The sequence below is a fragment of the Falco biarmicus genome, chromosome 1 (assembly GCF_023638135.1).
Source record: "Falco biarmicus isolate bFalBia1 chromosome 1, bFalBia1.pri, whole genome shotgun sequence".
Lineage (NCBI taxonomy): Eukaryota > Metazoa > Chordata > Aves > Falconiformes > Falconidae > Falco > Falco biarmicus.
The window spans coordinates 25,590,254-25,617,453 of record NC_079288.1 but is presented as its reverse complement, the minus strand read 5'-3'; the positions used below and the strand labels follow the sequence as shown (position 1 = coordinate 25,617,453).

General features: G+C 47.7%; 1 protein-coding gene across 3 annotated transcripts in view; it reads left to right on the top strand.

Moving 5' to 3' along the window:
- The first annotated feature begins 3,036 nt into the window (after window positions 1-3,036).
- Window positions 3,037-27,200, top strand: part of CALN1 (calneuron 1) — a 130,890-nt gene continuing 106,726 nt past the window's right edge. For 2 of the 3 annotated variants that reach the window (XR_008819867.1, XM_056326653.1), the window contains exons 1-2: window positions 3,408-4,749; window positions 17,572-17,696. Coding sequence is in view for 2 of the 3 variants with exons in the window: in XM_056326653.1 (XP_056182628.1) it covers window positions 17,579-17,696 (118 nt within the window). In the remaining variant the exon portion in view is untranslated. Of the gene's footprint in view, window positions 3,084-3,407; window positions 4,750-17,571; window positions 17,697-27,200 lie in introns of those variants that run through there. The other variant, XM_056326654.1, reaches the window with a different exon arrangement.

The following is a 27,200-nucleotide window of genomic DNA, read 5'->3' as shown; positions in this document are numbered from 1 at the left end:
GGCCTTACAGACCTCTCTGAGTTTTAATTTCAGTGAGTCATCCCTAACTGAGAAAAAACTATTTAATTTTGGTAGAAGGCTTTCTTATCTGAGGGAACTCTCAGTCTGACCCTACAGGCCTTACGTCTAGATATTGCGAAGGATGTTTTTAAGACACCAGCCTTTTCTAAAATCATACACCGGCTTGCCCTGCCTCCCCTTGGACGCTGCATTTATTGCTGTCCTATCTATCGTGCGCTCACCTGACGCTTCAGCCACCGCTTTCCTTGGTCTCAAAAAAGGCACCCAAGCAGAAATGGAGACCTCGCCCTGCCTATGCGGCTGTGGGTTTGCTGAGCATCTCCCTACAAGCTGGGTGGTACCCAAATGTAATCAGTCTGACTGGTGTACAACAGCTTGATAGCAAATTACATCAAGCAATAACCCACTTGATATTAGAGTGACAGCTCAGCACTGACAGTGACAACGATCACTGGTCCCCAACAGGCAGCCAGGCAGGTCTCTGACAACAACTGTCCCTGCCTCGCATAATTTTTCGGTGCGTTGCTTTGTCACATTAGTATTATACTGTCTCTCGCCATATCATTTTCATGAGCATAATGCAAATGTCACGGTGCTGATTTTGGAGGTGGCCCTCTCCCTCCGGAGAGCACGTCCTCCCATCACTGCTCCCCAGCCACAGGAGCTGCTTTGCTACCCAGGAGATCTTCTCAAAAAACAGAGGGTTTGACGCCATCAGCTCTGTATTTTAACAAAGAAAAAGAGAAAACGGCTGCTGCCTGGTCTTGTTTACGTGGACACAAGTCTGGAGATATTCTGGATGTACTTAAGGATTAATGAGAACTTGGTCCTTTAACAATCTTTAATAACAAATATATAAGCCTAATGGATTTTCCAGCTACTGTTTTCAGCCATGAAGGTTGGAACCTTTTTGTCTAATATCTTCCAGAGCGGAGGGAAAGGAAATTAGCTAAAGGCAGGGAATAATGTTCTGCAAATGAGGGGCTTTGCCCCCACTTTACTCATGTAAGCAGCCCAGATGAGGCTAAGGGAGTCACAGGTGAAAGTTTCCTTATGGAGCAAGAAAAAAAGAAATGAGAAGTAAAATGACGTGAAGAGATTGATCTGAGTCTCACCTTGTTGAAATAGCGTTTGGTCCCATCATTCACCTTCCACAGATGGTACCGAGGAAAACATTGCTGGAGCAGGAATTATCTTTTCACTGGACATAGGAATGCCAATAACTTGATAAAAATGGTAACATTGCAGGATGTTGCACAGCTCTGATGGTTTATAAGGAACTTGGACCACGGCTAAATTCCTGCACCTCCATCCAGGCCCTGGTGGGCAGGAAAGCATGCAGGCACAGGGGCAGTGGGATGCAGAAAGCCCATCTGCGGGCAGGACGGCTGAGCTGGTGAAGCAGAAATAGTTTACTACCAATGGAGAAGGGATTTCTAGTTTGCACAGGGAGCAAAGGAAGCAAAAATCCCTCTGCTCATGGTTTCTGAGCTGGTGATCACGTTCCTTCTGATGGTGAAATCCCAGCATGGGGAATGGTGTGACCCACGAGGCTGAAAGGAAGGAGCCGGGAAGGATTTTTACATCAGAAAAGTACAACCCAGACAGGATGTGAGCGAAACACCTTTGAACCATAAAGCCGACGCTTACTCTGAAGGCTTTGTTCAGCGCTTACACGGCTGTGGGAGTGTTGCTGTAGATGCAGGGTAGCTCTCCAGGCTGCTTTCCAGATCCAGCCACAGCAGCTTTAGTTGAGTGTTGGGTTCCCATTAGAGACTCTTCTGAAGTCAGCTGTGTTCACCATCAGAACACCTTTCTATATACTTAGACTAAACCATCTTTAGCTAAATTTCACCCCACTGGGAGCACACACCAGCCCAGCTTTCCCCAGGTACAGCTTTTCCAGTGGCTTTGCCAACCCTGGGCAGGATCCAAAGCCCCTGTGCACCTGGTGCCCTCAGGGAACTGGGAAGACAAGAAGCTCCACCATGCTCTGGTAGCCCACTGAAGATGACCACAATAAAGAAAGGTGTCGCCTGGTTGATCTGCGGTGATTTTAGCTCAGCTGAGAAACCTGAGGAGATGCTCAGCAAGTCGGGAGAACTGCACTCCATCAAGCACTTGCTTGTTTGCTCTGAAGAAGTCAGGACCTGGCTGTCAGCATCAGGGATTTTTGTAGCCACCTGCTCTGCTCCTCCGTGCTCCCCAGCATCAAACAGAGGGCACTCGGGCCGGCTGGGCTGGGACCCGGGGTTCGGGGAGATGCACACCTCTGTGCAGACAGGAGCACCAGAGACACGTGCAGACATGGTTTCTTCTCCTCCATTGCTGTTTCCGAAAAAAGAACCGGCACCTTACCCCCTCCCTCCATGGTAAAAAGAAAACCTGGAGAAGGTTGGGGAAGTCAACTTTCCAAGGGGGTCAGCCCCATATTAGTGATTCCTTTCCCGTCGTGGACTGTTTCGGGGTCGTGCTCTTTCCCAGCTGCCTCCGGGAGGGAGGAAAGACAGGCGGTGGGAGCCGCGGAGGATGGAGCCGCCGGGGGCTGGCCCCTCTCCCCTGCGCGCAGCATCCCGCGGGCTCTGGGGAAGGGGCAGACGGCGACCACCACACGATCGGGTGGCTGGCACCGAGGTGCCGGCGAGGAAGGGGTTAGCGGGGGCCTGCCGCAAGGTGGGCTGCGGCGGAGGGTGTTCCCCGGGCGGGCGCTGCGCCGCCGCCCTGGCCGGGGGCTCCGGGGGAGCGCGGCGCTGGGGCTGCGGGGCCATGGGGCGCTGAGCCGCAGCGCGCTGCCGCGCCGCCCCGCACTCGCATCCTCCTCAGCAGTCTCCGGGTTTATCCCGGTTTTTTTTTTTTCCTTTGCATTTTTTTATTTGATTGTCTTTTTTTTTTTTTTTTTTTTTCCTTCGCCATCCTCACCGCCCAGATCCCTCTCTGCCTCCTCCCTCCATCCTCCTTTGAATAACTCGGCCAGGAGCGATCTGGAGGGGGGGGGGTGGGGGGTGGGGGGGAGGGAAGAGGAGCCGAGCAAACCTGTGGCGGAGAAGCCGGCTGGTGGAGAGGTGAGTCGAGAAGGTGAGACCCCGGCGAAGGATGGGGAGCACTGGCTGCCCACCCCCACCCCCCCGGGCAAGCGGGGGGGCAGCCGGTGCCCCACGGGGAACCGACCTGTTGGCCGGAGCGGGGGCTGGTCCCTCCCTCCCGGCTTGCTTAGACGGGGCGGCGGCGGAGCGGTCCCCCGTGGGGTACAGCGGGGTTCGGGGTTGGCGGCGGCGGGGGGGACCTGCGAGTGTAGATGCTTATCCCCTCCGTCCCCCCCCGGCTCGCTCGCGGGAGTGCCCCGTCCCCCCACTCGTGTGGTTTGGTCACGGGTGGGTTCCCCCCCTCTTGGGCTGCGTGCGGTCGTGGGCACACACACGCGTGTTTGTGGAGAGGGGCACGCAAGTTGCCATGGAGCAGTGTAACATCACTTCTGCCACCCAGAAAGCCTTTTTCTTAATTTCTGGGCCCTCTCCTCGCTCCTACCGTGGATGATGTAATAAGCACTCGGTATCTATGCGGTGTCCTGCTCTTGTGGAGTTAGATAAGAACGAAGATCCCAGAGCAGAGGGAGCAGCCGCCATCTGTTTGAATAGATGGGTCTTAATGAACCTGTCAAAATCAACAAATATACACGACAGAGGAATTTGGCCCCAAACACCTCCTGATGCCGCTGTCGGCAACCAAAAGACTCCCAAAGAGAGTCCTGCCTGTCGCCCAGATGCCTACTAATAGCTTTAATGTATTCAGCCCAGCCTCGTTTTATTTCAGATATAATTTCAATCACCAGATTTAATACATGATTTGCAGTGATTGCCTCCTGATTTACCCACTCGAACTGCAAAAGGAATGCATTAAGGAGGGCTGAGTTGCCGTGCTTTGCTGGTGTCCTGAGTGTGAGCTGTTTCTCCTGTTACTCACCAGCAGCTCAGACCTTTTCCACCCACCAAGTTTGACTGTTTTCCATGTAGCAGCTGCATCCCCCTTAGTACACGCCACGCTGTGTCGCGCTAATTCACTGGGCGCCTTGCAAGCTTGTCTCGGCTCTCGGTGGCTTTTGGAGTGTGTTGAAAGTCGTCAGGATACAGACGGGCTCCGCTGGGAAATGATAGCGGGACGAGATCGGCTGCGGGAGCGGCTCGCTGAGCTCTGGCCAGGCTGTGGCTGCCTGTAACTCCGCCGGAGGAGAGGTGCGTGATCCTGTCTCGCTCGATGTGCTTGCTGGACTACAAGAGGATCTCCTCATTGCCTGGGAAATCAGATTTCCCCATTGTTCAGCTGTAAAATAGCTGCACAAGGCCGTGATTGGCAAAGGACTGGATCACCCAGGTTGCTTACATCACGTAGGCAGCTGCCACCGAAATGACACACTTGATTGAAGGCCAAAAGAACCATATACGTAACTGCCTGTGATTAAGCTCCATATGATGCCTCAGAGCAAGTAAAAACCCCTCCTTCATCTCATCTTGCTTGTAACGAGACAACCGTTGCAGGGATATCATTTGGGTCATGTTGTGGCTTTTGGGGGATTTTTTTTGTTTTGTTTTGGGTTTTTGGTTTTTGGGTTTTCTTGCTTCTGGCTGTAAACTTCCATGACCTGCACCAATCTGCCATTGCACCCTCGCGCGATGCCCCATGAGAGCCTGGTGCTGTAGGCGTGCTGGTAGCTGGGAATACAAATTTTGCCAGGTAAGAGCTCCCAATGCCATTTTTTAACAAGGAATATTCCAGCTGGCTTCTTTGGGGGAGGGAGAGGGTCTTTGCACGTGCCCTTTCCCCGCTGGCATGCATGTGTGGCGGTGTGACTGTTTATTTCTGGAAAGGGTTGGTAGGGGAAGCTTCGTCTTTTCAGTTTTCAGAGTCTTTGTGGGTGCTCAGCGGTTTCCTCACGGTATGCGCTCTACCTGTAGATAGAGCCTCTCTGCACTGCACCTGTAGATAAATGCTCTGCCCTGGCTCTGGCAAGGGTTTTGCGTATCTCCAGGCAGAATGCCGATCGGGCAGTGAGGGATGGTGAGCGTGGGAGACCTGGGCCAAACCCTGCACCGGGTGAAACTTCTAGGTAGTGTCAGAACTGCAGGGGTCTCCGTGGGGAGGTCTCCATCCTGCAGGACCTGGCTTTGGCTCCTGTACTCTTCGGTAGTGTGTAGACCTCCTCTGATTCTTACAATACCTTCCCTTAACTTTTCAGTGGGGCAGGATCAGGCCAGGGCCCGATCCTGCAAACTGATGGATTTAATCAGTAAAGAAAAAGACTTTGCATGCATCTCCCTGCTATTGAATCCCTGGGCAAAACTTGTCTTGCATAAAACCCCCAAAAAACAAAAATCCAGCCCCAAGCACTTAAAGAGAAATAGTTTGCACAAATGCTAATTTAAACAAAATCTCCTTCCTTTCCTGTCTGTCTGAGCTGCATGAGGAGACAGGGCTGTACCTCCTCTCTCCATACTCACACTCTCCCTGTCTTCATTATCATGCAGTTTTTGTCCAATCATAATGTGCTTGAGGATTATGCTGATGCAGCTTATTCCTACCATATCAAGATATATGGGTATGTATAAATGTAGATGGATATATAAACAACATTTTTGTGGCCACTTGTCCAGGCTTTCCTTCAACAGACTAAATCCCAGCCCAGTCTTGGTACATTTAAATGGCTGGTCCCATGCATCTCACACAGCCTCCAGAAAACCTTCCCCTGTAAGTTACAATGCAATGCAAGTCCTCTTGTTTTATTTTTCTTTAAATGACCTAATTTCTAAGCAAAATAATTGCTTGACCAATAGTGAGATGATAGTACTATGCATGTTTTATCTTCCAGAGTTATCATAAACTGAACAAAATATCCATTGAGAAACTACTTGTATTAGAAATACCAGCAAACATCATTTTAGTCGATTTGTGCACATATAACTTTATTGATTCAGCATGAAATATGGCAGGCAATTTATCAGGAGATGTAAAATGAAACAGGCGGTACCTTTTCAGAATATGTTGGGAATGTCAAATGGGTCTGAGAGCATTCATGTTAGCCAGGTAAACTGAAATGATTTTTTTATGAGCCCTGTAAACAATACCAAGTCAGTTTTATTCAGTTTTATACGGTCCACAGCTAAAGATATATTAGTTAGCTCAGCTGTTAACTGGGGGAACTAATACGGCTGGGTAGGCTTTAACTGTATTTTTAACCTGCGAATGTGGTTAGCGTTAAAAGTGTAAGCAAAAAACTAAAGTAAATACTGGGTATTATGCAATAGTACTTGGGCTATCATGGAAAGAGGGCAATAGAACCAAACTGTTTTATAGGTCTGCTTTTAATTAAATGCAGTCTACTTTGATAAAAGCACTGAAATGTGAAAATGCTTCTCAGAATAAAGACATTAAGCAGTGGTATTTAAAGCCACAGCGCAGGTTCAGTCTGTTGAACCTGAAGTCCATGGGCAGGACATGGAAAATGTATAGAAATTCAGTGGGTGGTTGTAAAACTGCCCTCTCATTCCTTGAACTTAACGTCTGCTTGTGGAGGCTTACTGGGCAAAACTGTATATACATTTTTACAGCATGATAAAAGAAAACCTTAAATATCTACACTGCATGCTGTCATTAAGTCTGTTCATAGCTGAAGCTTTCAGGCAGTATTTACCTCCCTTTTTCATACATTATCGAGCCATTTAACCCGGATGGTGGTTTCAGATGCATGCTGTTCGTTGCCTGTAGCCATACCCCACTGTGTTGGCATCTCTGCAGCTTCGGTGGGTACCTCCTGGGGTGCAGGCATTGCAAAGTGGGGTGCCGAGGCTGTCTCTGAACCCCCAGCTATGAACCGATGCCCAGCTCGGAGGAGCTTGCTGGAGTGGTTTGGGGCTCTCTGAGCTGTCCCTTTCCCTTACCCTCCTGTATTTCCATCATCATCATGCGTGTTTATTGAAGTTCTTCCTCATGGTGTCTGCAGAAGGGTTTTGGATATTTACAAATGCAGCAAGGGTCAAAATCTGGCTGCTTCACCTTTGAATAGGGCATAAGCAGATACTGGGTTTGCCTGCGGTCACTTAGTGTCCTGGAGGATGCTTGCGCGGGATGACACAGGTGACAGTGCAGTGGGCACGTGTGCGCAGAGAGAGCATCTGCCTGCAGATAGTTTCCTTAGGATCTTTTTATCCTGGCACGTTAAACAATAATGTGAGCAAGCCTAAGATGCTGGAAGGTTGTTCAGTCGAGGGGACGGCCGCCACTGATACCCTGCACAAATTCTAGTTTGGCTTAATTCCTTCCTAACCTAAATTCTCTTTGCATTTGTATTCGCTTCCTGCCTGGGGCCTGATTCTGCAAACAGGTCAGTGGGGCAGAGCCTCACTGAAGTTAATGAGTTGCAGCAAGCTGGTGCCTGCACCGGGACTGATCCACTTTAATAAGGTTTTCTTTATTCTCCTCTGTTTGCAGGACCATAGCTGTTTGCATAGATACAACAATCATTTTGAAGGGTTACCCAATCCTTCAAAGCCTTAGGCAAACAGCTAAGTAAATAGCCCGGTGGCTTGGATGAGCACTGCTGATGCTTGCAACCTGTCCCAGTGAAGGTAACTGGAGTTTTGCCATTGCCTCCCATCATCGCAGTGCCCCCTTGCAGCTCCCCACCCCCAGGCAAGCGTGCCCCATGGGCATGCATTTGAAGACCCAGACATGTTTGTGTTGCTAATCGGCAGGCTTCTCAAAAGGGTTTGAGGACATATCTAGAGGCTACTAAGGATGTTACAGTGATGATCTATTTGTGTATTCATCCTTGATCTTAGATACTCTGCTCTGACCCCTTTTAAAAACTGCATTTAAGAAAAACGTCCTCTGTACACTAATTTTTTCTGCATATTGTTGACCTCTGCCAGGGCAGTGATTTCCCCATGGAGAGCTGTTGGCACATCAACTATTATGCAAATGAGATTCCAAATAGTTGATCATCCCTGCCAGGTATTAAGGTTGGGAGCAGCCAGCCCAAGAGCAAATCCCAGGAAAAACAAGAAAATGAAGTCTCCATAACTGTTTTCAATTATTCAGTCTCGCTGGTTCTCCTTATGTTTCAAGAAGAAACATGCAAATCTCTCTGGGTCTAGCTTGTTTACAGAGTGCTCGTGGGTTTAAAATACAGCCAGCATCAGATTTCTGTTGTACATTTCCTTCAAATAAATACTGAAATAAAAATAAGGATGCTGTAATTTGTGCCACCCCAAGAGCTAAGCGCTGTGCTCCAGCAGGAAATGATCATTTTGGTTTCTTGGAACAGCTTTACTATAATCTTCCAAAGACCAGTAGCTCACGGAGAAAGAAGCGCAGGCTTTCTCAAGGCAGCTCAGCTCTCTGATAGGATCTGGTTTCTTGTGAATTAAGGTCTTGGATGCTGGGGTGCGTCAGCATGTGCTCAGATCCCGCTGAGCCCAGGGAGTGCTTCAGCGCTCTGCGGCATCTGAGCTCCAGGGCTTACCCCTTGGAGGAGGTCCGTGCCTGCCCACCACTGTGCACGTAGAGGGGTCATGGCAGGTTTGGGATCTACCTATTTGTTCTTCTCATAAACAGCTAAATAGCGTAGTGTTGGGTGTTAAACAGCTGCTCTGGGTGGACAATGCGCTGTCCGGTGGATGCCCTGGCCACCTTCTGCAGTAGGGCTGCAAGTCCAGCGTCCAAGGGCAGCTGGTATTTCTGTTTTTTTGCATGAAGTGGTGCCATGAGCACAATGGTCTCTGAACCCTGGCTCACCATGGCCTGTTTCTAGCTTAATAGTAGTTAATAACTAGCCTGGTCATTCTGGAAACTTCTTATTGGGGCAGGTCATTTGGGTCTGCTGGCTCTCTCCCAGCAAGCAGACTTGGATCCTCTTTAAATCTGGATCCTCTTTCGAAGCTGGACCATAGTATGTGTATGAAGACACTTTCCCAAGAAAACTAACAGCCCTGAACGTTTGCAGTGGGCAAATCCTTGGAGTGTATCTTGGTTTGAATCTTATACTATGATTCACCTCAATTTATGTGAAAATTATTCCAGTGTTATGGTTACCCTTGCCTCTTTAATTACCTTCTGGCTCATTTATATATATTGATGGCTCCAATCCTCATAGCTCCTAGGGAACTTTCTGTAGGAACCGTCAGCTATTGTTTTTAAAAAATAACCCTCACCAGATGTCCAACAAACTCCTTTAAAGATGAGGCCTGGCATAAGTTGTATTTATTGGGAGTAATTAATTGCCCTGTTAAAAAAACTAAATGTTTTGGCATTTCATTAATAATAGATAATGAACCAACAGGCTATTTGTAGTGTGTTACTTTGTTAAATCTGCTTTAAAAATTGTCATTATTGATATATTTCATGTTTATAATTACTCATCTGTGACGCACTCGGTCTGTTATGAATAATCCATTGTATATTGTTTTCTTAAATAGGATGCTTGCTCAGTGTGCTGGGGGTGCCAGGAATCACTGCTAATAATGTCTTCATGTCTGATTTATGCCTGTGAAGTGAAGGCAACTGGACATGAGTAAATGAACAGAAGCACACTCAGAAAACTGTCCTCAAGACACTCTCAATAAGCAAACACTCAACAGTTGTGCGTGGAGGAGAAAAGAGTTCAACAGAACAGGGAAAGATGGGAAAGATGTTAGAAATGCATCACGGCGGGGGGGGGATGAAGATGCACAAGTGACATTTCCTTGCTGTTTTGACATTCCCTTCATCTCAGCTAAAAGCTCTGTGATACTTTTTCTGCTACTGCCAACAAGGACCTCGTTACCCTATGCCATCAGTTAGTTCAGTATTATCTTGTGTTCTCCTACTTAGAAAAAGATAAGATAAATGTTGCAGAAAAAGAAATATTTGAAGAGCAAGGACTGTTGAGGGGGTTGGTGTAACGCTCTGAGCAGATGCAGATGATGGTACAAAGCCTCTCCTGCACCAGCAGGCAGCGATGTGTGCTCAGCTGAATGTGCTTGGTGTTGGCTTTGTGGTACCCCCATCTCCTGAGCGCTGAGGGAGCGGTTGCCTGCAGGGGCAGGGGGAGACCCCACTGCACCTTGCCAGGAGCCCCTGGGGGTAGGCACAGGGTGGTCATTGCTCCCCTTGGCAGTATTAAAGGGGCAGATTTGGAGGGAAAAAATGAAATGAAGGTGAGGTGGAAGGTGCCTGGGACAGTGCCGAGGGAGCTGCAGGTCTATCAGCTGCACGTGATCTCATCTCAGCACTGATGCTGCCCAGCCCCTCTGAGTGTCTTCACAGACTCCTGGTTTTTAAAGCCCAGGAGGAGTGTCAGAGCATCTAATCTAGAAAACAATATATCACAAGCCATCAGCTTTCACCCCGTTAACTCCAGCACTGAGCTCGGCAGCTCGTGCTTGGCTAAAGCGTGTCCTCCAGCAAGGCATCTGGTCTTGTCAGGGAGACAGCAACGTGTCACTTGTTCTGATAGTTTGTTCCAGTGGTTAATCACCTTCACCATTAAAAACTCTTGCTTAATTTCCAATTTGCATGTTTATAGCCTTCAGCTTCCCACCATAGAAGCCCTTTGCCTTGAGATTTTAGAGCTTTTTAGTAGCCTGCATTTTTTTCCTTTCATAAACTCTTCCCATGTTCTCAAACAGTCTTTTCATGGAAGCGCCTGGATGATGCACACCATGTGTCCTGTTGTCTTGTAGAGGAGCTGAAACCATAGGAGGGAACAGGAGGCTGGTGCATGCATGCAGCAGCCTTCCCAGAGATAAAAGATCTGTTTTCAAGTGGATTTTTTCATGTTTCCAGGTGAATTACTAGAGGGGAGAAGAGAAGAAGGTTCAGAGATTTTTGTTGTGTTGTTGGCTTTTCTTTTACTTTTTAATATCAGCTCAGAAGCTTTCAAAAACAACTGTAGTTTATATGAAGTTGGAAATTTTTAACTGACCCTGGCTAAACTCCACCCCCGCAGCAGCGGAAAGTGGCTCAGTGGCAGAAAGGGGAGGGCAGAAATATAGCTTGGGATTGCTGGCTGCGAAAGGCGAGGATGAGTTTGGGGGCTAAGAGGAGCTTGGGTGAATGGAGGAGATGCTGGTGAGTCAGTTGTGATGGTTCCTTAAAATTATGCAGGTTTAAGGCTGTTTGGGAGTGGAAAGGGGTTTTTATCCCCTTAGTGTGTGATGTGCTTGCCCTGGAGATACAGAGCTATTGAGTCATTGCAGTCCCCCCGGCAGTTTAAGCTGGGGATCAGCCGAGGCCATAGTTAAAAAATAACAAACAACTTTTGGGTTCAAAACTGTCCCACTGTGTTCTCACATGTTCAGCTTTCAGAAAGGAATTAGTATATTTTATACTTGACCTGGCATACTCAGCTCTTCCTTTCTGCCATGCAGAATTCAAAGGCAGCTGTGAAGCATCAGTTGTTTAGCAATGTGATGTATTTTAAAGTGACCTTCATCTTCTTTTTAATTTAAAATTTTCTGGAGAAGGTGGGGAAAAAAGCAGCACAAAACCATCTGAAGCTCCTATCACTTTGTAGTCCTCAAACCTGGAAGTTTGTTGCTCATGAAGTGCCTCTGTGGCACTACATCCACTAGGCTTGTCACTCAGATCTTGTTTTCTGCATTTCATAGGACTTTTTTCCCAGTTACATCCTTGAGTGCTCAAAATGGTCTAAAGTTTGTAAAGTCCTTTTACCCACTGATCACCATGGGGAACTTTATTACTAGTATCCCAACCCAGCATCCTACCAGGAAGGAGATCTCCGTTTTCTTGGTCATTGTCCGAAATATGGGGATATTTTCTTAAGGTTATGTCAATAAATAATCACTTTGAGCAGGAATGCCATGTATGGTGTGGTAAGGATGAGGGCAACATGTGGGTGTGGAGGGTCAGGGCAGAAAGTGGTCCCTGAGCACCACTTTTAGTCCGTACCTGTATGACCACCAACAAATGTGTAGCTGAATGAATCTCACATGCATGTGTGTACACTGAGGATTCAGGTCGCATGTTTGCAGTCCATATGGCCTTGTAAAAGGTATAATCTGGATGGATTAATTTGCTGAAAGTATCATGTGTGTCAGTGCTGGGTCTGGCTTCTGATAAGTAGCCCTCTTCCCAGAAAGTCGGAGCACTCCTGTTTTCCAGAAGTAAAAGAAAAACTCTCAGAGGAAGCTTTAGGGCTCACTTGCACTCACAGCCCAATGACTTTGCATTACAGTCTGAGGAAATTTGGCTTCAAGAAATGGTCCGGTGTGTTTACTGCTCTGTGCAGGCTGCAGCAGGGGACTGGGAGCAGGGAGGCTCTTGTCTTTCCCTTCCTGCAATAGATCTGCTTATATATAGCCCAAATGCACCTTTCCATGTGTTTTGGGGGATTTGGCTATATTGGTATCAATAGTCAGAAAACACAAACTTCCTCAAAGATTTTCCTGTCTGGGAGGGGCTATTTTAGGGCTTTCTTTTAAGGCTGCTTATCCACCAGCACTGATTTTTCTCAGCCCCAAGGCGCCCTTCCAAGACCCACTTACGTTGGTTTTGTAGCTACAGAAAGAGCCATCTGCCTGAGCACACTCCCATTCCTGTGTCTTTTTACGCACCTGAGCTGAGATTGATTAAACGAGGCTCCTGTATTTTATTGCAGCAGCTTAAATCTTCACACCTCATTACAGAGCCCTGAATGTGCTCCCCTTCATCTCAGAGCTGCTCCTGATGCCAAAATGAGACTCTTTGGGCCCTTCAGACTTCCCTTTGATGCTTGGGCTCATACTGCATTTGAGATGCCAAACTTTTGCACAAAATAAATTTAAAAAAAGATCTTTAAAGCTATTGTTAGCAACAGGGAATGCAGGTGATAAGGGACAAAGTGACTTAGTGCTCTTCCTAGCAGCAGGATTTTCCCAAAGCCACATGTCTGCAACAAAACACTTGACTTGTCTCCCCTTAACTCTACCAACTGCAAACGCAGAGATGGGGATTTAGTCCAGCTCAGTCACTCCCATGCCAGAGAGCACGAGCTAACCACGACCCTCAGCTGTTCCTGCCTCCCTGGGAGAGAGGGCAGGGACTAGTGCATGGACAGCGATGAAAGGAAAATGTACCAGAATAGCAATGAAGACTCTTGGGAAAGTTGGTTGTGTCCCCTGACTGATGCGTCATGGCCAGAGTGTGGAGGATCAAATAGCCCAGGAATTTCCCAGGTGATATTCAGGGTCTATTTGCTCTGCTCTTCCCTTTGGATCGAGCTAGATATTACACAGCCTACCTGAAAAGATAATGGGAATTGTTCAGCTCTGGGGAAAAAGAGATAATTTTTTCAGAAGTTGTTGCTCTTATTTGTCTTAGATGTTGTAATGTTGATCTGCCCAGGGACAAGCATCTTTAACACCATTACTTCATTTGATGAATTTTTAAAGGGTTTTAGAGTGAGCTGGGGGACTTTACAGCTACTGTTCCAGTTTCCTTACCATCTGGTTGCTTTATGGATTTTTCTATGTTTTCCTGTATTTTTTTAGCCGAGTTTCCTAAGAAAATGAATCTTACGCTGTTGTACTGCATGTGTGTGCTTTTCCACCCATGTATGTGTGTTTTCCCCCATTATCAGCTTGAACCCTCCACTCAGCCCCAGCCAGATCTGTGGGAGAGATGGACATCTCAATTTTACCGTCTCCCCATGTTTCCCCGCCAGCATCGTTTCTGCCTGGTCTGTGGGGTGCCTGTGGGGTGGTAGCTGCGGGGCTGGTCAGCATCCAGGGCAGGGACCTGTTAGCCCAGGTCACGTACAACCTGCTGGGCAGCAGCCAAATTACAGCTGAGTAGAGAAGGGCAATACACGGTATAGGTGTAACAGCCAGGCGGTGCGGATGATGTTGTTTGTTATGTGCCTGAGGCTGTAAAACCAGGATCAACTCCTGGGCATTATTTTGTGTGGCACGTAGGAGAAAGGTTAGCAAGAAAGCTTTTCCAAATTGGTAACTACCAAGGGAGATCCTGGATCAATGCATATTGATCCTGATTCTATCTTCTTGACTGATATTTAAGCTAAACCTTCCAGTTTAATAGTCATGTGGATTTTCAATTGGGTCTGCAAGCCTTTTTAGAAAACATATCACAAGAGCTGGTGAAGAATGCAAACCAGAGTGAGTGTAGACATGTGAGCATCGTGTAACTGCCTTTTTTTCCTGACGGGAAATTGCTTACGAACATCTTATAAATTCCACAAATGTGGTTGTGCTGAAAGGAAAGAGCCAGGCTGGCAGTGCTGCTGCCGGGCGTTACGGGGGATGTAACCTGCTGGTGAGCTTGGCACAGAGACTGAAACCTTGGCAAGGTACCATGGTAACATTTCCATATACATGTTTATGGGTTCTTTGAGGGCTTTTTGGTTAAATGTCAATGTTTTCATGATATTATTCAAGGAGATTTCATTGCTCCAAAATCCCACTATGCCTTTGAAAACTGCTTTCAGTTTGCATGTTGCTCAGTAGAAAATGTGTCTGTCTCAACTGCTCAGAGATGGAGAGCAAAGCTCACTGCATAGCTGCCTGTTCGGAGGCTTGTTGTATAGCTCTGTAAAATGGGGCAAGACCAGGGCATCTTCCCCATTCCCACCTGGAGGAGGCAGGTGCACATCGCTGCAAATTGAACACAATGAAGGGACAGAAAGCTGTCGGCACCCTGTGCTCTGGCACCAGCACCTGCTGCTGAGCGAATGCCTGGGCAGAGCATCACCATGGTGTGGGATGGAGCCCATCAGCACTGGTTCACTTAGGATTTGAGTTTACCCAGGGGCTCAGCTGCTACTGGATGGAGCAGCCACAAGCAAGCTTAAGGTTACTGTGTTTCTAACACAGACATTTTGGCTAAATTAAAAATGAGCCTGGACTGATCTTTTTCCCAGACAGGCATCAGGCACCTAAGTATTTCGATTAAGCTCTTATATACGTTTCAACATAGGGTACTTTGCAAAGGGTACTTTGCAAAGTGTGGTGCTTTTCTTTATGAACTCACCTACATGCCACACCTTGCAATGACCATTTTTGCCATTTTCTGCCCCTCGTGCAGGCTCGGTTTTGAAAGCAGACTCCCGTCTGCAGGATGCTGAGCGCTCCTGAAGCGTGGCTGCACATCCTTGTTTGGACATCTGGTGCTGGAGCTGCTGCTGGTCTGGTTTTGAGCATCTCTTCTTAGGAGGGAGGCTGAGAGCTGCTGAATTCCAGAAGCTCTGCATGGTTTCCATTGAATAATATTGCAGTTAAAAAAAATTAAAAAAAAAAAGAATATATATACACCCAGGAAGTATAATTTAATCCAGGATCTCTCACTGTAGGATATTATGGATGCCCCCCCCCCCCCCCCCCCCCCAATACTGAAATGCATTACAGGATCACAGGTAGGAGCTGATTTTAAGCACTTCAGCCCACAGGGAAGATGCATTGTCCTTTTTTTTTTTAAATGATTGTATAAATGAAGGCACAGAAAACAATTTCAGAAATGTTTTAGTCCACCTAAATCCACAGCTTGCAGCTACTCCGACCGTGGGTGAGCTCAGGGAGTGTGAGGGCTGAGCTGCCTTCGCCCAGGAGCCGGGGCAGGTGGGTGCTGGCATCAGCCCCCAGCCCCATGGGCTCATCGCACGCTGCATGTGCAGTGCAAGCTCACCCTGCAGCTCTGCCTGGGCTGCTGCAGGTGTTAGATTTAAATCTCTTTAATTTGACAGGGTTTTGAAAATCAGTGTAATTGCTTTTACATTGGGCCTGTGATTATTGAGAGAAAACACGGATCGACTGCTGCCTGAATACTTTGTGATGGGACTGGAAGCTAATGAGGATGGTGCAAAGGGCTGGACGTGTCTCTCCAGCCCTGCTTGTTGGGACCCAGAGCGGTACCAAACCTGGCATCGCCTGGGTGTCTCCCTGTGGGTAGGTAAAATTCCCGTCTTAGAGCAGAGCAATATGTCAGAGTGAGCAATATATCAGAATGAAATACATTAATTGGCAAGTGGTGGGAAATTACAGATATGCTTAATGAAAAAGAAAACCTTGTTTACAATTTCTAATGTGCTGCTGAAGAAACTGGCTCCCAAATAAAAATACTTAAAATTATGGTTAGGATTTATTTACATAATTACTGCGAGAGAAATTCTAGGTACATGCTAAGCAGTGCAAGAGAAACCTCATGGCTGTTCTTTGCTTTCCTGTGTCTCGAGGTTAGTTTGCTCTTGGTGAGTCTATCAAAGCTTTTACTAACTCAGTGAGGCAAGAAGGCATTTGTTATAAAATTAATGTATATATAGGTATATATATATTTGTTTTATTGACTGTGGTAGGAACATATGGCTGAGTAAGAGCCAGATCATCCTTGTAATTGTAGTGTTGGCTGGAGAACGATTCAGTAGGTGGCACTTATCTCTGTATGGCAAAGCAAGCTGATGTCCCAGCGTGAAGGTAGTGAGAGTGCCCTTGGAGTTTGTTTCCAAGGGTCTGTGTCCCCCCACTGGTGCGAGGGAAATCTGCCAACGTTGCCATATAAATTTGTATTAATGGTCCGTTCCAAACCATACCACCCAGGGTGTCCTGGCCACCTTCCAACGCCTGTGGAGACCCTGGGCCGGATCCTCGGCTGATGTCTGGGTGGCTCTGCTGATTTATATCTGCTGAAAACGTACAGTGTAAAATGGAATAGGCCCATGATGGGGCTGTGCTGATTGAAACCAGCCAAGGGTATGACAAATCTTCCTCTTAATATTTCAATTGACTTTGGCAAACTTGCCTCTTTCTTGTGTATCCTAAATCAATGTGTAAGTGCTGCTGACAGTAATTTCCACTTTTGTCTGTGCAGATGGCTGCCCTTCACTAGGCTGCGGTGTTTATACCTGCTAAGTTTGCAAACACTTTTCTGCTACAGCCTCCCATTGAGCAGTATTTTTCTTAGCTGTCATAGTTGGTGAGATGAAAATGTTCTTTGTTGGGCCGTGCTGGAATGTGAATTTTCTTCTTTCAGCGAGGGCCACCGAAGTCTGGAGCCGAGGCATCGGTGTGACGTGCATGTTGCTCAGTGCAGATGCTCTGGGCCGCGGGTCTGAACCACCTTTGAGGTCGAGATGCTCCAGAGCAGGGCCTGAGAGATGGCATCCAGACTGTTGCATGGCTTTGAAAGCCACGCTGCTGGATGCTATGACTTTTTAATTGCATGTCAGTGACCCCTATGCGCTATATAATTACTATGAAATAACAAACCTCTAGGCTGAAAGCTACAGTATGAGTTCTAGAGACTCCTATTATCCTAAGGCACTGCTGCTCTGTCTCTGCTAGCTCTTGTGCGGCATAAAGAAAAAGCTGCTGCTTTTTTGTTTGTTTCTTTAGCTCATGTCTTAGACACTAAATATAATCTGCTATCCATCAGTCATGCACCCAGCTCCAGTGCGCGTCCCTGGTGTAGGGTGCTTTCGTCTAGCTACTCTTTCAAGGCAAGCTATTGTACTGTTCAAGTAAAGCAAAACCAAATAATTAAAATTACCTTTTCTCTTCCCTTTTCTCTTGTGCCCAGGGAGAAGATGCCATTCCACCATGTAACAGCTGGCTTGTTGTACAAAGGCAACTACCTGAACCGCTCACTCTCCGCTGGCAGCGACAGTGAACAGCTAGCGAATATCTCGGTGGAGGAACTGGATGGTGAGCGATGTCATTCTGGTTTTCCAAAGGGGGCTGGGAATGGGGAAAGGCTTTTTTTCACCTTTGCTGTAGCGTTGTCATGCAATAACCAGAGGTATTCTCCTCGTGAAGCAAGGAGCAAATGGCAGGTCAGAAGTGAGATGGCTCAGAAGATCGGGGACAAAGAAAAGGTCCCTGACCAAGGTTATGTTGAGAGCTGTAGATTGATTTTAGCCTCAGATGTTGTCCTTCTGCCTAGAAATAAGGCAGCTTTTTGAAAGAGTAAGGCTACTTTTTATGGGTAAAACTTAGCAAGAGAAAAAGTTAGGCTAATATCTTTTTATAAAGGAGTCTTTAGCCCTTCCTGGGAACCTGCAGAGCTGAAACTTGTCATCCTAGGAAGTCTTCTCATTTGCTTTGTGGCCTTTCAAATGTGGGGCTTCTCTCTGTGTCTCAATATAACAAGATGCACGGAGGTTGCTTGTGACTTAAGAAGCCAGAAAGAGCTTTAAAACTCCCTTTTCCAGGTCAGCGATTGAGAGCACAGACCGGCCTCAGGCTGGCAAAGGCTATCAGGAAGGTTGTCCGCATCTGCTGCCTGCAGGATCTCATAATTTCCTCCCTAGAAGCTGGTTGCTGCTAATCCCTTCTGCCCTGCAGACAGGATGTGAGGCCAGGTAGCCTCCCAGTCTGGTTCGTGGTGGGAAGGTCTCTTTCACGGGCAATTTGTGGCTCACCAGGGTCATTTCTAAGCAAAAGTTAATATTGTTGACAGCTGGTCTTTGAGGGCTGTGGAAAAAATTGAAGCTCTTGGTTTGCTTCCCAGTGGACATTTGGTACAAGCCATGATCATAATCAGTAGTCTCAATGGAGAACTTGATGAGGAAGCAAGCAAGGGAACGGTGCAAGGTGGAAATGGTCCTTCCAGGACAGATTGGAGATGTTTTGGCAAAACAGAAGGCCAACATTTCTGCTCACCCTCCCCCTTTTCACCTGTGCTTCGGTAAATCAGACTTTCGTTTTCAAGACTTTTTCAACTCAGAGCCTTTGGATTTAGTTTTGCAAGCCTTGCGTTATCTTAAGTAGAAGCAGTGTTTTCTGAGTATTTGTAACTGCTTCTCTTCTTCCTAATGAATATGTGGTGAAAGCAGCTCGGGTGAGAGATGCAACACAAGAAACCACTTTCAGTGCAGCTTAGCTGAGAGCCCAGGAACTTGAGGCCTGCAGAGGCACCTTCTGGGCTCTTCTTCTGGGTTACAGGAGCTTCACTTGAAGATTCAAATTGGTGAGCAGAACTGGCTTAGCTTCTGTGCATCCTCTAGATGCAAGTTATGTTGCAAGGTAAAGCTTAGCTGTTGTCCCTGTTCAGGACGGCAGGGGTTGGCTGAGCAGGGAGGAAGAAGTTGGATGAGGTCTTGAGGTTTGTTTCAAATGCAGAGAACACGGGTTTTTCTGCTATGCCTACCCTGATTAGAGCATGTCTGCTGTAATTGCCTTTGAGATTTGCAGATAATTGTCAAGAGCTGATTCAAGTGGCATCAGGGCTGCAACCTACTGTCAGGGCCATCCCATTACACAAGGGAAACTTGTCCTTGATTTGTTCCCCTGCTGTTTGCATGGAAATAGTCTGTGGCTGGACATGGGCAGGAAGCCCAGCCTCATTTCCATCCTTCACATGCCTCCCTGCTGCCAGCCCGAGCCACGCTTGGGCAGTCTGTGGGTTTGGTGAGCCCTCTCGGCATCTCTTTCCCACCGGTGGCTCTGGGGTGGGAGCACCAGCTGTGGGAGGCAGCAGAGCACAGCCCCATGGCCAGACCTGCCTGCCCCATGAGAAACCAGCACTGGAGAGACTGTGGAACGTCTCCATTAATTAACAACAAATGAAGTGAATTAGGTGTAGAGGAGCCGTCTTTTGAGAAGGCAGTAGCCGAGTCGCTGCTAATGCAAGCGCTGCATCCATTTAATGTGGTCGGTGCTCCATTATGACTGTGCTATTGAATTGGAGAGCAGCAAAGTTCATTCATCTCTGTTCCCAAAGAGTATCCCCTCGTTCTTCAGAACGCTCAGGACTCATTAACTAGTCATCCATTTATTCTCTGGCTGCTAAGCACAGGCTTCTTGTTAGGATTTAGTTATATATTTTCTGACAGCCTTTTTCTTTACAAACACCTATTTTTTGAGGTCTTTGCATCTTTGCCATGCAGATATGCCCCAGTTCTTAGCCTAGCAGAGGTCAACCTCAGGCCATTTTTTCCCACCTGCAAACACGGGAGTGGTACCAAATTGATTCTGGCTAAAGCCAGAGCAGCGTAAGAAGCTGGAGATACTTTTCTGTGTGCCAGCTACCAGAGTACAGCCTAGCCACTGGAAATTATATATGTATTATTAGGTCAGCAGTCACCGTCTTACTGTGTTTTGTCACTAATACAAGATCAGTGCCTGGGTACACTGGTAGCTGGTGAAGGAACCACTGTTCACTGCCCAAACCCAAAACAGAAATAGCCTTTCTCTGTTTAAGCATAAACTATCTCAGGGTGAGTAACAAAATGTTCTTCCTTGAGAAGTTAATGTCAGTGTATGGGAGCTTTGTGGATATATCAAGCTGTGATAGCTTGATGCCAATAACATATTTGCATTTAATCTTGCAGGCTGGGAAAGAAATGGCAAATTCGTCTTGGTTTCTTTTTCAATGAGATTTTGGTCCCAAGGGAGTTCCAGGCTATTGAGGAATTCCAGTCACACATATTAAATTATTAAAGGTTTGAAGCTGAGGAAGTCGGTGGGAATTTTCTATAATGCTCCTCTGCGCTTAAGGCTCCAACAAGTGCCTGATCTATCAGGTTTTTTCCAGCAGTATTTTTTTTTTTTCCCCACGTCTAGCATTTCATGTCTCAGCACCATTCACTTTGGGAAGGGTTTCTGCAAATGAGGACTCTGGGATGCTGCAGGGCGAAGGAGCTGTGTAGCCTGTCTGGAAAGCAGCATGCCTCCCCCTGCACATCCCTGCAGTGAATACTGACCAATACTCTGTGTTTGCAGCCTGTGGGTGATGGGTGAAGGATAATATAGAGATCAGGACATGAAAAATATTTCTGATTTCATGTAAGGGGGAAGTCCAGAATATCTGAGCACCGTTCAGAGCACTGTGCTTAGGGTGCTGCTCTGCCTCATCTCCGACCGCTTCTTTTTCTCCGAGGAAAACTTTTCTGACTTGCATCAGCCATCTGTCAACTTTAACTCTGCTCAGTCTTTTTCCATCCTGCTTTAAATACTATGCTGGCAGCAAGGAAAGAGGCTGGAGAGATAGCAGGTCACTCTGCTGATGGCTTGTCTATTCCTAGCAGCGGTGTTTGCTATTTGCAGTTCTGTAGTAGCGTGAGGGTTTTTAGAAGCTGTCACCGTCACAAAGGGAATTAACTTGCAGAAAGCTATATTAGGCGATACTTAACTTCGTAACATCAAGTAAATGTCGAAGTTGGAAGTGGCAGGCCATCCATAACCTGTCTCTTAGGGACCGCGAAGTACGGTGGGGTCTTGGATAGATGTTATTGCCATATGCTTAGTGGTTTCTATGCATGAAATTACAAATTAAGGCAGGGAGGAACTGTTTTACATATAGATTTTCTGGCTATTGTTGGTTGACATAAAATTGTGGCACAGTTTGTGCATACTCTCTGGTTTCCACATCCCTTTTAAAACCAGATTTTGTCTTCACATTACGAACTGCTAGGGAGTATTTTTAATAAAAAATGGTGGATGGAAATAATCATGTCAAGCTTGAGTCATCCACCTCCATAGGCACTATCTAAAGGGTATTGTCAGGAGGTAAAAACATTTCCATAGTAGGAATCTGACAAATTTCACCTGAAGGGAGGCACATGCATTCTAAGTAGGATTTGCAAAAAAGTGTCTGTGAAATGCATGCTAGTCAGTGCTTAGCAGAGAAAACCCAAATGTGAACCACAGCAGCAGCTATTTGTCCAGAAAGACATTACGATAAATCCTTACCTGACCCAGATTCCTTTGAAATCGGCAGTGCCTGTGCAGGAGGAAATGTTGCTGCATGGCAGCAGGACAGCTATTGGCATCTGGTGGCTTAGGCCATGTAGCCCCTGCCCCAGTGGGGTCTGTGCTATCTACAAGGCTTTTTCTAGGCTGGGAGATTATTTTTGTGTGTGTGTGTGTGTTGTAGACATCAAACTGGTCGGCTTGATGCAGTCCTTAAGGTTGAGACCCAGAGTGGAAAGGCCAGTGCATGATTTTGCCTGCCTAAACTGGAGATGTCAGCAGAGCAACGCATAAAATGGGGGGCAAAGCTGCTGGCTGCGGGAGCTTGGGGTGCAATAGCCTTCAAAGAAGGAATCTGGGGGCTTCCCTCACCAGGGGACTTTTCTGTTGTTGGAGATTATACATGACATTGCAGGACATGCTTTACCTGCTTCTTCTCAGCAACTTCCCTTCTGTCACCTGCAGAAGCTCTTAACTGGGTCACTCTTCCCTGGGCTCCTGTGTAAAAGTCAACCATGAGCGGCTTCAGGGTAGACTGGGAAACAGCTCTTGGAATAATTTAAAGGGCATGGTTAAATGATGCCCCATATGGATTTTAAATTAACAGTTGCCTCCCGCATGCCAATAATGCAGGCAGTGAGGCAGTGCCAAATGGCTTAAGGTGTGTTGGGGCTGGTTCTGGAGTCCCAGCAGCACGAGTGGTCAGTCATGGGGTTGGGGGTATGCTGGGTCCCTGCTGGGACACACACCGGGGAAATAATCCCACATTACATACACCGCCATGCCATCCTAGCCCTCCTGTGAAAATAAGGCCCAAATCAGGAGTGTTTACCCTCTTGTGCATGTCTAATATGATGGTCCTTAGATGTTGTAAGTCCTGGGAAGGGAGGGACCGTGATGCTGCAGAGCACTGTCACTGTGCAGTCTCATTTTGGGGGGTGTTATTTAACAGCAACCCTTGCGAGCCATGAGGACTGTGGCTGATCCAGATCCTAGTTCAGTACTGAATTACCAGAAAGGCTTGATTAACAGTTCCTTGCTTGCTGGAGAGTCGGGGCTACTGTGTGACTGCTCGTATCTCTCTCCAGGTGTTGATTTTTCTCTGGGTCTGCTTGTTTGCTAGCAGAGATTTTAATGCCGCTGATGGGTGCAGAAGGTAAAGGGGCAAGCAGATTCCCTCCGGCCTCAACAGCCAGCTGGCTGTGCTGTGTCGGTGGCTGAGACTGATTATCTTTGGTGTCCCAGGTGAGATCAAACGGTGTTTTGGAGAAGCAATGTGCTCGAGGAGGGAAACCCAGGGGGGAGAGTCATTAGTCACTTGACTGACTCATGTAGCAGCAACAGGCTGAGTCTGCTCTGTTCGGCTTTTTGTCCATGGGAAGATAAAAGCACTTGGAAAAGTAGAAAGAGAATCAAGGAAGAAAGAGCATTCTGCTGGTGAGGAAGGAGTTGCAAGCATGTTCCCCTGGGATATGAGACGTAGCAAGAGGGAGCGTGCAGTGGGTACGGCCACCCCGGGATGCTCCGCGCGTGGGTTGGTGCATGGGTCTCCAAGTCCATGCTTCAGTGTAAGCACTGCGAGCAGCCTGTTAATGAAGTGGATGAAACTGTATAAAGCTCATTTTCCCTCTTGCAGAGTTCTTTTTAAAGAGAGGTTTATCCACAGTGTCTCTGCTGTGAGTGATCATGGCTGGACATTGAATAATTTATGTCTTATATTGGGCTTTAATGGTGTTTCATGTCTCTGAATACAAAACTGTGGCATCACTGTGCAGATTCTTCTGTGGACAGACGCAGCTGTATCTCTCACTTCTGCTGTGCTCCTTCTGCTATTTTTCCAGTTGCATATTTTAATTACGGTGTGGGTTTCCTTGGGACTCGGTAGTTTCGAGTATGAAGTAGCCTTCATTTAAAAATCATAAAAAACAGCGCAGTACTAATGTTCTGCAGAGTGCGACTTTATCACAAGGTGCACGTTTGCTCCAGAAAGTGTGTGTCCAGTGGAGGAGCGGAGTTGCTGATGGAGAAATTGTGGCTACCTGTCCCAGGCTGCGTGCTGGCTTAGCCCTGATGAGGTACAAGGGAGTTCACCCAGGGAGAGACTGATAATTATAATTCACTGTGGTCTGCCCCAGCCTCATTAGCAGTCTCTATATGTCAGCACCGGCTGGAGCAGCTGGCAGATGCAAGGTCCCTGCCCCGCTGCCGTGCATCTGGGAGGGCTCAGCTCCCCTGCGCTGGATTTGGGAAGCCTTGCCCAGAGCAGCAGCGAGGTCCTGTGTGCCGCAGACAAACAGACGTCCATCCATCCAGCCGAGCTTTTGCTCTTGGCCTCCAGGGAAAGCTGTTTTTTTCACTGGAATTAGTGGTACTTCCCACGCAAAAAAACAATGATGTTTGGACACCCAAAGTGGCTGAGCACAGGGAGGACTGGCTCCTCCGATTTCACCAGAGAAGAAGACCATGTGTTGAGGGGTTTGGCTGCTGAGTTGCCTTAGGGGTCATTGCGGCTTGAAGATCAGCACTGGGTTTCCTCCAGCACTAGAGACCCTCAGCAGAAAGGCGGCAGAAAGCTATGGACTGGGGGATCAACCCCCAAACAGCCAGTATTTCCACCCTCCGACACTTTACAGCCCAAGCCCTACACAAGGCGCCAGTACTTTGGCAGGTTGATCCCTAGGGGGACAAACATTTTGGGGGCTACAGCCTTGGGAAGGGCTTGGAGACGCTCTGTTCCCTCTATGCAACACCCCCTCTGCCAAGGGGGGATGTGTCACCTGTACTCCCTGCCCCCAAAATACAAGAACAGACATCAGCATCATCTCTGAGGAAAGAGTCCTTACAGCAAAAGAGTATAAATAAAATGAGATTGGCTGCCAACAAATTAGAATTACAGGGACACCATCTGGACAACAATTAAAGAGATTGTTTGAACTCCAGCAATGCTGACATAGTTATAGGAGTTGGCTGGCACAAGCACGTTACTAGTGGTGGATATGGAGATATCCTTGGTCAGAGGCTTGAGGGCTTCTGGCATATTGCAGTGGAGAAGGAACCTCTTCAAACTGGAAGAAGATGGTTTTGGGGAGAGGGATGTAGACTGTGTCTTCATCCAGCTCCTTCTAAATCTGCCGGTTTTGTCTCTCACTGCAGAGATAGATGCTGCCGAGGCTTCGGTGCTCCCTGACATGCTGTGAGTCGCGCCAGGCTGATGCTCCTTGCAGCCGTTACGGATGCTGCCCATTCACTCCTGAGCCCGGCTCTCTAACGTGCTGCCTGCGTCGCCTCAGGCCATGGGAATGGAGCAAATTCAGATCAAGAGCTAAACATGCTTTAAAAGGCATTTAAATCTTGCTGTGACACATTTATACAAATTTTAATACGGATTTTTAATTTTTTATGCAAGCTTCTAAGCTGGATCATTAATTTTACAAGTTCCTTCAATCCCTTGCCTTAAACCCCCAGCATTAGCAAGTTACTCCTATTCTGGTAAGTGTTTCTGTGTGGACTCAGGGGTCTCATCCTTACCTACTACCTTGTTCTGCAAATGTCCCCCTAGGCAGTGACAATCAGCTGTGCATGGGAGGTCGGGGGCCAGGGTAGGGTGACTGCAGCCCACACCTGTAAGGACATGGCACGCACCCTGGGAGTGGAAGCAAAGGAGCATTTAGTGCCTTTGTCATCCCACGTCATCCAGGCATGGGAGAGCTGTGGATACAGCAGGATATTGGGGTGTTGTACCCTTGTCTGCATGTGCAGCCAGGTGGCCGCCTCCGAGCACACATTTTTGTGCTGGTCCAGCTCCCAGTGAGCTTGTTTGGGATGCGGTCAATCTGTCTGGCGCATCTTTCCCTAGCAAAGGGAGACATCAATTTCTGACCCAGGTCTGTGGCTTTTAAGGCTGAGTGAGGCTGGCAGTGCCGCGGGAACAGAGATTTTTGTCTGAAGCAGCCTGGGAATGTCTTCCCCACCCTGGAAATGGAGGTGGTGGTGCTTCTTTTTTGAATTGGGTGGGAATGTGTCTCAGCTGTCTGGCTCCTTCCCAAGCTGCAGGGCCAGGGCACTGGGAAAACCTCAGCTCTGTGGAAGGCACAGCAGCTCTGGGAAGTCAAGCAGTTAGTCCCCGGCGGAAAATTACTCTGACAAGCCATTTCTTGTCATTTAACTACACAGACAGAGGCATGAACCTGGACTGGGGCCTGGGTTTAAGCTGCCCTAGACATCCCCTCCGTGGCGCTGAGTGCCAAGGAAATGGCTCGCTATTTATTTCATTTCCTGGGGCCTCCTTATCGGCGCTGGGCTCGGGGGCTGATGCATGGCTTGAAAAAGGTCCAGACAGGCTGTCATTAGAGTCAGTCAGAAGACGGATGGCTCAGCGTGCCGGTGCATCCCAGCAGCATGGACTGGAGCGAGAGGATCTGGGCGCTGGCATGGATGGTTGCAAAGCGCAGGAGCAGGATGGACCTGAGGGTCTCATGAGCGCTGCCAGGTCTCTGGCCACACAGACAGTGTCTTAGAGCTAGTCAACATTAAGCTTCGCAGGTCCCTGCTTTAATTACCATGATTTTCAATACTTAAGGATTTGGAGGTTAGCGTGATGCTCTGCATGCTGTGCACGTGCCCTTTTTGTGGTCATGATGTTATGGACTGTCGGGTGTCCCTGTGAGTTGTGGAGACCGATACTTTAGCCAGGCTGTGCTTATTCGCTGTGTCTTTCAGAACATCAGCTTTAATCAAGTCACAGCAAACCATAAGCAAACGGAATCGATTCCCTTGCCTCCATCAGTGCAGCCACCTCACCAAAGAGCAAACATCTGCACTGCGTCTATGTGCTTTCTATAGAGGAACATTCAGAAATAGGTTTGCCTCCTAAATAATGAGGTTTAGGAGTTAGATGCAATTATGGAGGACTCCAGATATCTATTTTTAGTTCGTCACTGGGATGTTTGAGCCTTCACTCATCTTTTTGTGCCTCAGTTTACCTAACAGCCATGATACTTGTGAAGGGGGAGAGGAGCAATACAACCGCCACTGCTTGGGGTGCTGCAAGACCTCTGGGTCAAGCATTATCTGTGGGTCCTGCTCCCCATGCACAATGGCTTTGCTTTGACTCCCCAGTGGCTGTACCACAGTCCCTGTGGCTGTGAATGAGTGCAGGGATGATTGGTGCAGAAGGGTACTGTCTTGGCACAATGCTGCTGCAAAAATGACAGGGAGAAAAACTCAGTGATTCAGAGAGGGTTTCACCTGGCTTTTTTGAACATTTTTTTTTTTCAAATGCCATGCAAAGCAATGCAATGTCAAGGTTAGTGCTCCTGGCCTCGGTTTGGCTGTGGTGGCATCTGCTCGGTGGTAGCAGACAGCATCCTGGTCCTGCTGTGTTCCTGGGCAGCAGCCATTGCCCACAGCTGCTCTTCATGAGCCTGCTCTGCTGTGCTTCACTGACAGGGTTTGTGGTCCCTGTCCTCTTGCCCCTGCTTACAAGAAAGTGCATTTATCTTCCTGAGGACAAGACCA